The sequence below is a fragment of the Perognathus longimembris genome, chromosome 1 (genome assembly GCF_023159225.1).
Source record: "Perognathus longimembris pacificus isolate PPM17 chromosome 1, ASM2315922v1, whole genome shotgun sequence".
Lineage (NCBI taxonomy): Eukaryota > Metazoa > Chordata > Mammalia > Rodentia > Heteromyidae > Perognathus > Perognathus longimembris.
Window position 1 is genome coordinate 24128029 of NC_063161.1, and position 13850 is coordinate 24141878.

Below are 13850 nucleotides of genomic sequence, written 5' to 3' on the forward strand. Positions count from 1 at the left end.
TTTGTCTAGGTTGTTCCTTTGTTTCAGTCATTGGTGGAATGTAACTTCCCAGTATCTGGAACTTGAGTACTTGAGTTTTAGCCCTGCTCAGAGAAAAATCACAGTTCCTATTAGCACTGTCAGTTTGGGGGCAAGGACTTTTTTTATTGGCCCATCTAGACAAAGTGCTTACTGTAATGCAGTCATTAGTGCCCACAAGAAATCTGTCTATATAAACAGCCAAATTTAGTATGGATCCTGAGAGTCCATTCTTACAATACAAAGTACTTACAATATGAAAAGAACTCAGCCAGGTAGACAAGACTAACTTATCTACTTGTCTACTTCTATCTCCTGTATAGTAAGAAAGTATTTCATTAAAAAAATAACAGCATGAAAGAGATAAACTATGACATCAAACACTATTTTAAATAGCTCTTTTGCATACTTAAATAACAGGACTGGGATCCATCATAATAAAAAGTGTATTGAGATTTCATTCAACATCTTCACCATAATTATCTGTCAGAAATGTAATGCAAAACATTTGGAATCTTTAATTGTTGTATAGCCATATTAAAAACAAAAATCTTAGCTTTGTGCCAGTGGCTAATCTAATCCTATCTACTCAGGAGGCTAAGACATGAAGATTGTGGTTCAAAGACAGCCTGGGCAGCAGAGTCCACAAATCTCTTATTTCCAATGAAGTACCAGTAGAGACATAAGTGGATTTGTGGCTCAAGTGGTAGAGCACTAGGCTTGAGCAAAAAGCCTCAGGGACAATGCTCAGTTCTTGAGTTCAAGCCCCAGGACTGGCACAACAAACAAAAACAAGAGCAAAACAAAACAAAATAACCTTGAAAGGAGCAGGTAGAATTAGTGTAACAATGAATTTTATTTAGTTCAATAAATCCAAAGTACAATAATTTACCTCCTAATTAATATATAAATACAATATTTTGCATGCTTTAATATTCAGAATTCACTGTGCATTTTAGACCTTGCAGTACAGACATTAAATTTTATCAGAAATACTTATTCTAAGAAAATTTGAGGAGCTGGATGGAGATGGAATAGACGGGAGACTGGAGGGAAATGATGTAGAGTATAACTCCATTCAAGATGCATTGTACAAATAAAGACATGTTAAGTAGAAACCTCTTTTACAGCTATTTGAAGATAATAATTTAAAAAGAAAGATTTATTCTACACCTCGATCTTCAGAAAATATACTATAGAAAAATTCAGATTCATATACCTGAGTTTCCCCAAGTTTTATTCAGTCACCAAATCAAGAATTGATTGCTCAAGGCTAGTTCTCTACCACTTGAGCCACGTTCCCACTTACAGCTTTTCCTGAGTAGTTTATTTGGTATAAGAGGCTCATGGACTTTCCTACTCAGGCTGGCTTTGAACCATAATTCTTAGCTCTTAACCTCCTGAATAGTTAGGAGTACAGGCATGAGGTGCTGGTGCCTGACTTGATTTTTAAATAAAATGAAACTGCAGTAAAGTTGGAATAACCCCTCAGTCACATGAGCCATAATTAGTACCAAATAGGAGGTGATTCCCACATTGACAAGCATGTGTTAGATAGGCAGCTGTATTGGATGAGATGGAGAAACTGAAGTCCAAAATTGCCAAGTGACTTGCTTGAAATCACAATGTGAGTTGGCAGAGTTGGAACTAGAACTGGGTCTCCTGTCCATCAATCATTACTAGCCTCACCACTTCCTGGTGTTCTTTAGTAGCTATCTTAGGTTTGCCTCTGAGGCCATTTATAGCTTTGCCCTGGGAAATAACATGTATTTATAGTGCTTGGATTGATTACCATTTTAATTAGATGAGGGTTCTACATGACTTTAATTCAAATGAGAAAATGCCATGTTGGAGGAATAAAGTGAACACTGAAGCTCCAAATGAATTGTTGAGGGAGAAGACTAAAATAATTCATTACAAAATCTAGTTCTTCCCAACGAGAAAAATCTCTGCCAGCAATGTGAGCACAAAATGTTCTCCAAAGTGCTTTTATAGGAAGTTTTAGATTTCTCTGCCCACAGAATTAGATTGCTGTTGACAATTAGATTAGTTAGATTAGAGGCTGGGTGACTGCTCCTTATGAATATCATTCAAGGTTTACAAGCTAGGGCTTTTCTTCAGAAGCTCTGATTGGAATTTCTCTTTAGCTCCTTCCAAAGAGAACTTTTCACCAATTGAAACCAACTGTAGCTCCATAAATAAATAAATAAATAAATAAATAAATAATAGGTTATCTTGATAACAGCTACCAAATGTGCTTTGTCAACTTTTAGCTTTTACTTCGATAAATCTGTGGCTATACCTAGAGACCCTGCCTGCAGCTAATATTAATGAGAAGTGATGTGTGAAATTCTACAGTTCCTTGAAAGAGGCTGGGAATAGATAGGACAAAACAAGTCCCTAAGACGTGTTTAGTACAGTTAGTTCAGCTAGGTCTTCAATGGAATGTATATATCATCTTTATGAAACTGATGCTTGAGGTTAGGATATACAGGGCTACTTTCATTGATCCCTTCAGAAAATTAACGTAGCTTTACAATCATATTTGCTTTTCATGGTATGTTTTATTTATTTATAGAAATCAAGGATTTAGTGCCGGTGCTACTTTAAGATCCCAATGAAATCATCAGTGGTAGTGGTTTGCTAGCAGTGTCATGGTCAGTTACCATTCTAGAATAACACAAATTATAAATGTATAGAAATTAAAACTCCATACTAATTCAGTAGTCTTAGCCAGGGCTGCTCTAATAAATCCATGTAATATAAGATAGAAGATAAAAAGTAAGTAATTACATGCATAGAGAAACAAGGAAAAATCCAGACAAGATTTTCCACTGAAAGTAGACTTCTTTTGGTAATTATAATTATGGATGAATAAAATAAACTTATATGTACTTTAGAAATTTAAAAGCTTATTCTTTATATTTCTATAACATTTTGTGTGACTGTTAACTTTAATGATTCCTACCATTTCTTCTGGTGAAAGAGAGAACATTATATCATGTTCTTCTAATAAATGTTGTGAGTTAATATTTATTTTAAACAGAGTTTGAAATGGTTTCTGAAGGATAAGAAGCAGCGATAATGCCATTTGTTAGGGCAAAAGAAATATCTTACTTGTGAGTTTGACATTGAATGGGTTATTTCATAATCATAATCTTGGGAGTGCTGAAAAATAGCAAGACCTCCTATCACCTCTGTAATGAAATAGTTCATTGTGTTTTGTTCTCTTTGCAAATCACTATCTTCAATTAAAAATAAATCCAAACCTGCTTGACATTCTAGCCAAAAATGGTTTCCTCTCAGAGCAGGTAGGTCAGTAAAAGCTGACATCTAATATAATTTGTTTTCTTTTGTTTTGTCTTTACTACAACCAAAAAAAAAAGCTATTTACTATATATTTGCTTAAACAATTGAACAGATGGAAATTTGAAGGTATAATTTTTTGTTCTCTCCCCTAAAAGAATTATGTCACATGCAACACTGGATTTTGAATAAAATATGTAGGGTAAGGACTTTAGGAATATAGTTTTTCAAGAGTATAGAAAAAATGTATCAGCTGTGAGCAAAGTGTTCATATGTTTAAATGCATAGACGTTAGCAAGGGATTCAATTATAGAATTTCTATGATTTAATTTTGAGAGGCCACAGGATTAGAGTTGAAAGTTTTGCTAGAAATAAACAAACAAAAAAAATCCTAAACATTATTCAGGCTGTTGGTTTAGTTATGTGTAATTGTGGGCAGTTGATTTTTTATAGCTAAACAGGAACTAGAACATAAAATGATGTAAACAACCTTCAGTTGAAAATAGAGTAAAACAGAAATGACAGCAAGTACTCCAGAATTCCCCAGTTTGAAAATAATAAACAAATAAAATACTTTCTGCTTAACCACAAACCTAAATAAATAAATGACTGATTAACTTACTAATTGATAGATGGAACCCATTCATATTAAGGCAACAATCACCACAACAAAAAGAATGCACTAATTCAAAACGAGGTAATATGATTTGAGTTTTTAACAAAAGATCTAAGAAGACAGGCAAGAAAATTTGAATTGTTGAACGAAGAATTAGAGATTAATATATGGAGTCAAATTGCCAGAAAAATTTGCACACTCACTACTGAATGACCTAATTGCTGAAGGCTATGATACTACCACGTAGATAGTACTCACATAGTAGTAACAGTATGTGCTGTGTTTCATGTCTTATCAACTCTAACTCACAGGGCTGACTACCTAAAAGAAATTATTACTACCTAATAAGAGAGAAACATGTAGAACAATTCAATACCCAGAGAAAGATGATAGTTTTGAAAGCAAATTATTAATGATACAAGTATAAACTTGTAGGTGTTTGAGATGAGTGGTTATTTAACAAAAGAAAGAATACATTCTCAACATTCTTTGGAAACACATAGTTTTTGAGAACATAGTTATGATGACTGGAAATGGCTAATTAACTTCATTCTCATCTGGAGTTTTGTTTATCTGCCTTCCCTAAAGCCAGGGGCAACAATCTTAAAAGTTTTAATGGTATTTGCTGCTTTCAGGAATTGGACTTACATATTCTTAGGTAAACCAGTGTTGTTTTTGACTGTATATTAAACTGTTCTGTTAAGTGAATATAAAGTAGAATTTTGTATAATTTGGAATAAATAAATTACTTGACTTTTCCCACAGAGATATTGTGCTGGTAAGTAGAGAAATGATGTTTGCTGGTTCACTCATTTTATATGGCAACAGTTATTAAGTATTCCTTCTGATGATAGAGAATGCTGATTTTGAGAAACAACCAGAAAAGTCCTGGTATCCCTGGCTCAAACCTACACTCCTAACTATGCAGAGGCCGAGCTCTGATAATTGCCATTTGAAGCCAGCCTGGCAGGAAATTAAGCAGCAAAAAGCCAAAAGTAGAGTTGTGGCTCAAGTGGAGCGAGCTAGCCTTGACCAAATGAGTTAAAGGTCAGTGCCCAGTTAATGCCCTAGTACCAACACACACAGACAAAATGAAGAAAGGAAAGAAAAAGGGGAAGAAAGGAAAGGAGGGAGGGATGGTGGGGGAAAGGGAAGAAGAAAGGAAGAAGAGAGGGAGGGAGGCAGGGAGCTAGCGAGAGGAGGGAGTGAGAGGAGGAGCAGGACAGGGAGGACAAGGAGCGTGGGCAAGGGAGAAGACATCAATGAAGAGGAATGGAGGGGAGGGAAAAGGCAATAAGGCACACTATTAGCCCCAAGAAACAAATTCCACTTTTTTTTCTCATTCATTACTAAATGAGTTCATTCTGTCCGTATCCTTACCAATATTTAGTATCATCAAACATTTAAAATTTGGGATTTGTGAATATGTGTTATGGAGGGATCTTTTTAATATCAGTGTGAATACTTTAATGAGCATCTCTTTAAATAGTTAAGTAGATTTAAACTTTATATTTATCTGTCTATCATCTATCTATTTGACGACTTTCAATATTTATAGTGTGGAAAATTTGATGCAAAAAATAATTATTATTACATTTTTGAGTTTCATAATAAAAATCTTGTAGAAATATTCTTTCTCTTATAAATATACCCTAACTTGGTGTTGGTTCTATATTGGTTTACTTTTGTTCCAGGGAAGAGCATAGCCTGCAACATCCACAGCTTACTCTGATCGTCATGCGTCTGTCCATTTGAAACTGAATAGTAGATCTGAGTTGAACAAAACAAGAATTTCCCTGTTGTTCTCTAAAGAAATCCATTGCTCTGCAGTCAATGACTGAAATATTGATGACTTTGAGGAGCACTTTATGTTTATCCCACTTATTAAAACAGATGCTTTTTCTTCTCTCAATTTCTTCCAGCCAAGCCATTGCTGGTTACGTGAGATGGTAAAACAATTGTCAGTTAGCTTAACAAATCTGCTGGACAAGTTTTCCAATATTTCTGAAGGCTTGAGTAATTATTCAATTATAGACAAACTTGGGAAAATAGTGGACGATCTCGTGGAATGCATGGAAGAAAACCCAGCTAAGGTAAATGTGCTAACAGGCATAGTTTTTTGTTATTCTTTAAAAATCTTAGTTGATGATAAATGGATCACTTTGGGTTTTTTCCAACTGTAAAATCAGAATTTAAAAACAGTTGAAGATATGCCCAGAAAATAAATGCTTGTAATCATATTGCAATACTAAATAATGTATGTTCAGATTTCAATATTGTAATTACTATAAAAATAAAGTTTCCTTACACTGCAATACAGAAAACAGTTCTGCCTTTGTCTTTATTTTAATTTTATGTGTGGATGAAGTCCATAGAGCCTTACTATTAAGTTTAAATGTTTTTAGACAGAAAGTTCTCTATAATGAAACTCTTTTACTTGTTTTGTTATCTACAATATAATCTTCTCATAGGAATGACCTCAAAGTCATTGTAAAATTGCTCATTACCAATGTCAGAATGTACATGAGACATTATTTTGTCTTCTAAGCACATTGAATAGCCAGTTTATCCCATAACTTAAGATATTAAACATTAAGGTATTGGCTCAAATTCTAGATCTGTTGCTAATTATCTTTGCTTATCTAACTTCTCTGTGCCTCACACTTTTAATGACTAAAATAGGAATAGAAACAGAATCCATCTGCTTAAGACTGATATTAGTGGATTTGTGAAGAGTGATTGATAATATGCCTGACAAAATAAATGTTAACAAATATAGACATTGGTGTTTACAGTACTTCTATAATAGACTAGAGCTTGTGAGACTAACTGGTGGAGAGCTCAAATGGCCAAAGTTTTGTCTACTGAACTACTAGAATTCTAAACCCAAAAGTGTTCCTTTTTTAAAAATTCAAAATTCTAAAAGTGAATTGTTATCGTAATTCCTGAATTCTACCTACTCCAACGCTCACCTACTCTTTAAGACCCACCATCAGCCCCAACTGTCAGACTTGGAATTCCTTCTATATTAATGATCGAAATACTATGCTATTTCTGTTTTTCTTCACTTTCTAATTTCTGGAGTCAGGATATATCTTGAAATTAATGACATCTTCATGTTAACATCTCTTTTATCTCATATTACTATCACAGTGGTGTGCTAGGGGCACTAGTAGAGATCACAAAAAGGTAGGATGTGTCATACGTTGTCTCAAAGGACATAATACATGCATTGAGGTTTTAAAGGTGAGCTAAATAATATTGGGCAGAGATTTGCAAAGAAGTAACACTTTTTATTTTCTAGCATGTTGGCTAGAACCCAGGAGATTGCAGGTGGTATTTATCAGTTGTATTAGAGATTGAGTTAATGTATATAAAGTACATAGATTACCACATCATAAGTTATATGTTGGTGTTCATTATTATTTATTATACTTTATAGCTCTCCATTTATGGGTCCCTAAAATACAGCATGATTTGATTTTATGAATTGTCTATAAATTAATCAAACTATTCTTATTTTTTGTAATGAGTTTCTTTCACTTAGCATTGTTTAAAAAGTGTACCAACTTCATATATATCTATAATAATGTTTTCTGCTTATAGAGCATTCAATTAACCCAGTATACCACTATTTATTAAGATAGTCTTCTGGTGATGTAAAGGATACAGACTTTGCTGATAAAAATATTTTCTATGTTTTACAATGTACATTAGAAAATTTCCACTAGAATATTTGCTAAGAATGGGATTTCTAGACATGTCTGACTTTTCTATATAATATCCAAAGTAACAACATGCATTGCTAAATCAGAGTCCCCTTTACTCCATATCCTTACCAATACTTAGTATCATGACATATTTCAAATTTTGAATTTGTGAAGATGTGTTATGGAGGGATCATTTTAAAAGCAGTGCACATAATTTCATGAGCATCTCTTTAAATAGTTTAATGGAAATCTCTTTTAAAAAGATCTCTCAGGGTTGTTAATTTCCAAACCAACCTGAGGCATCCCATTACCCAGTTGGCCTTATCCTGCAATTCAAATTCTGCACACAAACTCAGCTGTCTAAAAGTATTTTCTTGGAATTGACATACTTGAGTCTTTGATGAACGTCTTTATCTTGATTTCAAATTGTATTTGAAAAATATAATTTTTTTACTGTTTTGCCTTTTTTCCCCTAGGGTGTAAAAAAATCGTCTAGGAGGCCAGAACCCAGGCTCTTTACACCAGAGGAATTCTTTAGGATTTTTAATAGATCCATTGATGCCTTTAAGGACTTTATGGTGGCATCTGAAACTAGTGACTGTGCAGTTTCTTCAACTCTGAGTCCTGAGAGAGGTAAAGCATCTAAGCATATCCAACTTAAATGCAAATACCAAGGTTGAGTTTTATATCTGTAAGAATGCATGTATGAATCAAATATAAGTGTAGTTCTAGAAAGAAACCAGTCTTTCCAGGTTAAAAAAAGAGCAAATATCAGTAGCATAAAAGGAAGTATATTGTAGACAGCCTGTGCACCATTCAATGCAATGCTCAATCATTTTTAGAAAGAATGTGTGGAGAAACAATATGAGATGATTGGCCATCTTGTTACTTATCTCCTATTTGCTAGTTATGAGAGTTATATTCTTCTTAATGTTCCCTTCTCCCATCTTTTCCTTGAGGATGTAAACCTGGTTCTCTCCTTTCTTTTCTGGCACTGTCTTAAAATTTTCACTCCGTCACTTTCATTTTGTAAATACAAATTACCATCTTGTTGTTATTTACATTGATTAGCACATGTATGCAATAAGTCTGTTCTGCCAGGCGACTGTGGTGAATTTCTTAAAAAGAAAAAAAAAAAAAAAGAGGACCAGGACTGTATGAAGTAAATAGAATGTGAATAATCCAGACTTCTGCACCCAGAATGCACTTCACCTTTTGGGGGACTCTGTGATTCATATAAATCACCAAATATCACTGACACATTATTGCTTTCTATTTAGATTCCAGAGTCAGTGTCACAAAACCATTTATGTTACCCCCTGTTGCAGCCAGCTCCCTTAGGAATGACAGCAGTAACAGTAATAGTAAGTACATATGCCTGATGAATGCATGCATGGCTCCAATTAGCCACTATAGGAGTATTGCATGGGCTTGAAAGGAAATTTATAAATTAATACTGTTAATACTGTTCTATTACTCTTATTTCTCTTGGACTTCATGAGAAGTCAATAGATGGTTTGTAGAATGGGGTTTCCCTGGAATTTGAGATCATGCAAAGATTATTTAAAATAAGGTATGACATTAATTTTAGGAATATGATTTAGACATCTATCATTGTTGATTTAAAATATATTTTGTACCTGGATGAAATGGAGGTCTTATTTTATTTTTTTACTTTTTGTATGTGCGCATATGTTGATTCTGAGGCTTGAACTCAGGATCTGGGTACGTGCTGCCTCTGAAATTTTCTGCTCTACTCTTTGAGCCACAGCTCTATTTCCAGCTTTTTTGTATATAATAGGAGATAAAAGTTGTAGAGCCTTTCCTGACTGAGCCAGATTTGAACTGTGATCTTCAGATTTCAGCTTCCTGAGTAGCTAGGATTGCAGATGTATGCCACTGACTCCCGAGTGGAGCTCTAAATTTGGAAGTACATGAGCTGGCTGTATAGAATAGCAAGGACATTTTCAGTTTTGTATGTCTGTATGTCAGTATTTACCATCTGTGTATTTGAAATGTGATAATTTTGTTGTTTGATCTTAAAGGTTAGAGGTTTACTTACTGGTAGATGAGCTGTGCTTTTTCTCATGTCTTGTTTCTTAATTTACTTGGGGACAGGGAGAGCATAGCCTTACTCTTGAGGCATAGAATTTTTGTGACATTTCAAGAGTGCTGAAAAAATATCAACCATCTTGCTTGTGAGAATTTCTTTGACAGCTCTCTCCATGGGTGTCTGCTAAGGTCATTGCTTCCTGGGAGTTGTGTTCCTCCCAGGTTTTGGGATAATTCCTTGTGTGTGTACAAGCTTATTTGTTCAGTAGCTTAAGGAGACTTGTCTGGGGATTTGTGGTAGTTCTTTACACAACTCCCTTCCCTTTTCAAATAACCCAACTCTACAATCCTAGCCAAGTCCTAAAACACCGTCTCTGGATCCTTCTTGTAGTGAGAGCATTGGAATTCCTTCAGGTTCTGTTTTCCACACATCATTTGAAAGTGTATGTCAACAGATGTAACATTAGCCTCTGTAGAAGGTGACGTTCAGGGCAGTCTCTTTCCTTGTCCCTTCCTTTCTCCTGCATGAGGGCTGCTGCTGAATCTTAGATTCCAGACCTTTACTAGTCTGTTCTCATAATCGTGAGACAGTCAAAAAGTAGTGACAATGCGCAAGCCTTATGGACTGTGAGAGTCAAATCACCTAACAAGTTATCCATCAAAAAGAATACAAACATCAACAGCCAATTTATTCATTTACAACTTTTGATTAAATTCCTAAAATAATAGAGATTGCTTATAACTCCAAATCTATTTTTTAAAAGATAGCACTTTTATGACTTTGGGATACCTCTGACCGCTCCATGTAATTGTTAAATATATATAATATATTATACATATTCTATATATGAAAATACATGATTATGTAAGTGATGACCATATTTTCCATAGCTCGTTTTCTAAACCTTGCCTTTTTATAATCTTCTTCCTTTGCTATTACCTCCCTTCCAACACACACACACACACACACACACACACACACACACACACACACTTAGATTCTCTTGGGAAACATAGGATTCACAGAATTAGGAAATCCTTGTTTACATATGTTGGGAGTATGTACAATTTCTCTTCTTACTATAGTAGATCATATCTGTTTCATATTTCTTATGGTAAATCTGTGAGTTTACTTTTCCCTTGTGAATGTTGATGCATACTCAGTATATATGTCCTTTCCTGACAGCCACTTTAGGTATGCTTGATTTTAAATAGTTAATTGTACACCATCCTGTAAGCCAAATCGTCTGGTAAGATTAGACAAAAGCAGTCCCTTTACCTTGAGCAGATTATTGTTGGCAAATAATAATTTCTTCAAAAAACCTATAAATTTAACTTTTGCAAAATGTCAAATATTCATCAATGTTTCCAAGAAACAAAGTTTGCTCTTTGTACAGAGACACCTAGAAAGCTGTTTAAATAATTCCGTGTTGGTTCTTCCATACCTTTGTTGTTTCTTTTTCCTTTTTGTTTGGTGGAGGGTGGTTTTGGGGTTTGGACTCAGGACCTCATGTTCATTTGGTGGCTTGCTTTGCTGGCACTGTACCACCTGAGCCAGGCCTCAGCTCTTAAGTTTCATGTTAGAAGAGACTCTTGAAGGAAATATATTTTGTTTAATTTGGGTCATTTTGGTATTGAAAGCCAATTCCAATTGTTTCTTGCTCACAAAATTGTTCATTTAGACTTCACTAGGGTACAATGAAACTGGTGCCTATAGCTATCTTTTAGCATGAAACAATGTCAAGCATTCTCATGTACAAAGTAAGAGTTTTAGATTCATATTTCACAGAACAGTTGTTTGCACTACCTGGTATCTAATAATTGTGTATTGGAGAGATGAAGAAACAAGAAAGCAGGATTCTAAGTATGGGGCACCTGAAAGTACTATACCTGAAGTGCACACTAATTTAATATTTGTATAAGGCCAAACCTGCATGAATGCAAATGGCCCTGATCCAGATTATTAGTGCTATCTTTAAAATTGGGTGGGAGGGTGTCAAGATGTTCAGAATGCAAAAGTCAAAAGATATTAGAAGACAAATACATAAAAGAGAGATTTGTTTGATAGTAGAAATCGTGTTCTACCACTCCAGGAATATGCCAAATCCATGCTGTACATGCATGAATCTTTTTTTTTGTTTATTTTTTATTTTTTGGCCAGTCCTGGGCTTGTACTCAGGGCCTGAGCACTGTCCCTGGCTTCTTTTTGCTCAAGGCTAGCACTCTGCCACTTGAGCCACAGCGCCACTTCTGGCCATTTTCTGTATATGTTGTGCTGGGGAATTGAACCCAGGGCCTCATGTATATGAGGCAAGCACTCTTGCCCCTAGGCCATATTCCCAGCCCCCACATGCATGAATCTTTACCAAGTCCTATTGTTCTATCTGTGAGTTGTTGTTTTTTAACCATGTATTCATTTTCTGGAAATTATGTAGATTTATTGCCTTGTACAAATAATACTCAGCAGAAAAATCAGCCTTTTGCAATATGTTGAGCAGATTTAGGCCAAGAATACATTATGGAACAGTTGGGAACAAACACAGAGTAAGAGGAAAGCCTCTGAGGCTCATTCACTGTACTCTTTCTTCCATTGCAGGCAAGGCTGACAATTCCACTGGAGACTCTGATCTACAATGGGCAGCCATGGCCTTGCCAGCATTTTTCTCTCTTGTAATTGGCTTTGCTTTTGGAGCTTTGTACTGGAAGGTGAGTTCGGCTATTCTGGTTAGTATTTTTTTCTACTCTTGATCAACTTCACATACTTATTAGTTCATGCTATATACACCTGTACACTTAACAAATTTCCACTTTCCAAGACAAGATCCAGGTGAGAAAACAATGACATTTACTTTAACTTTTAGTCTCAACAAAATTACAATATTAGAAAAGTTTCCACCATTTTTCATTATGCTATCAGAGAATTTTGCTTTAGCAATTTTTAGCATTATGCTTTGGCGATAACCCAGAAAATGCACATCCAACATTTAATAGCACTGAATTAACTATAAAAAGGAAGAAAATCTGCTGAAAACCATGTGAGGTACTTAAAAGCCAAATAGAGATACCATTTGTATTACTGCTATTTTGAATTTCTCTTCTTTTGTTCTGGTGAAGCCTGTCTTACATTTTTTTAATGTGCTAAATCATTGTGACTCAGCTTTTAGAAATGTCTTGAATTTAATTGCTGTTTAAAATTGACAGTTTCCTTTTTACTTTTTCATCCCCAACATCTTCAAAATGTGGAGTTGATAACACATGTGCTTTTCATAGTCTTTTTATTGCAAAACTGTTTTGTATGCTGAGAAAAACGTGTTGGAGTGAAATGACATTGAAGATTTAAGCTAACGTCTTAAAGACTAGACCAGCCATTTTCGCAACATGAACCATTATTCTCTTTTCACAGAAGAAACAACCAAATCTTACAAGAGCAGCTGAAAATATACAGATTAATGAAGAGGATAATGAGATAAGGTATTTTACTTTGCTAAATGTCCATAAGTAGGTTTGACAGTGCTGTTGCTTGTATTGTACATGTGAATTTTCTTAATGCTTTAAGAACATTGGTCACTTATGATACAGCTCCCAAACAGTGTATCCCAAATTTCATATTCTGACCTTTGACTGTTTCTTCAGTCCTAGATCACTGTGTCAAATACCTTCACATCTGTGTCTCTGAAAGTAGATTTGCTTCCCTCTCTTTCTACACTATTATGAAGACATCTAATTCCTTATGTTTGGCACAAGTCATCTTTAGCCATGTCTGTATAACTGTTGGCTGAGTTACTGCCAGCGTCTATTATTTAGCCTTTTTAAATGTAATCTCTGCTATAGCCCTCCTTTAACCTTTGAACACAAAGTCATTTCCTTCTCAAAAATGCTTTCTCTTCTATCAGTAATACATTTTTTACTTCATTCTGGTTTTCACTGCCTTCAATATGCTATTTTCTTCAAAGCTAAATACATTGTTTGAAGATAATTTTCAGTTTACTAGAGCTCAAGAGATAACTTGTCCACCTTACACCACCTTACCCCAGCACTAAAGTTTTCATTTAAATTTGGTTATCCTTTTTAATGTGTTGTTTCTTTCCTGTCATGCCTGTCTATATAAATATACACACACTAAATGCATACAAGCATTTTAGTACATA

The 13850-nt window shown here is 34.7% G+C and overlaps 1 protein-coding gene across 4 annotated transcripts in view; it reads left to right on the forward strand.

The window, feature by feature from the left end:
* The window catches only part of Kitlg (KIT ligand), a 102990-nt gene that overhangs the window by 48443 nt on the left and 40697 nt on the right, over positions 1-13850 (forward strand). For 3 of the 4 annotated variants that reach the window (XM_048358522.1, XM_048358541.1, XM_048358532.1), the window contains exons 4-8: positions 5863-6033; positions 8127-8283; positions 8931-9014; positions 12299-12408; positions 13106-13173. In XM_048358522.1, the coding sequence (XP_048214479.1) occupies positions 5863-6033; positions 8127-8283; positions 8931-9014; positions 12299-12408; positions 13106-13173 (590 nt within the window). The remainder of the gene's footprint in view (positions 1-5862; positions 6034-8126; positions 8284-8930; positions 9015-12298; positions 12409-13105; positions 13174-13850) is intronic. The other variant, XM_048358552.1, reaches the window with a different exon arrangement.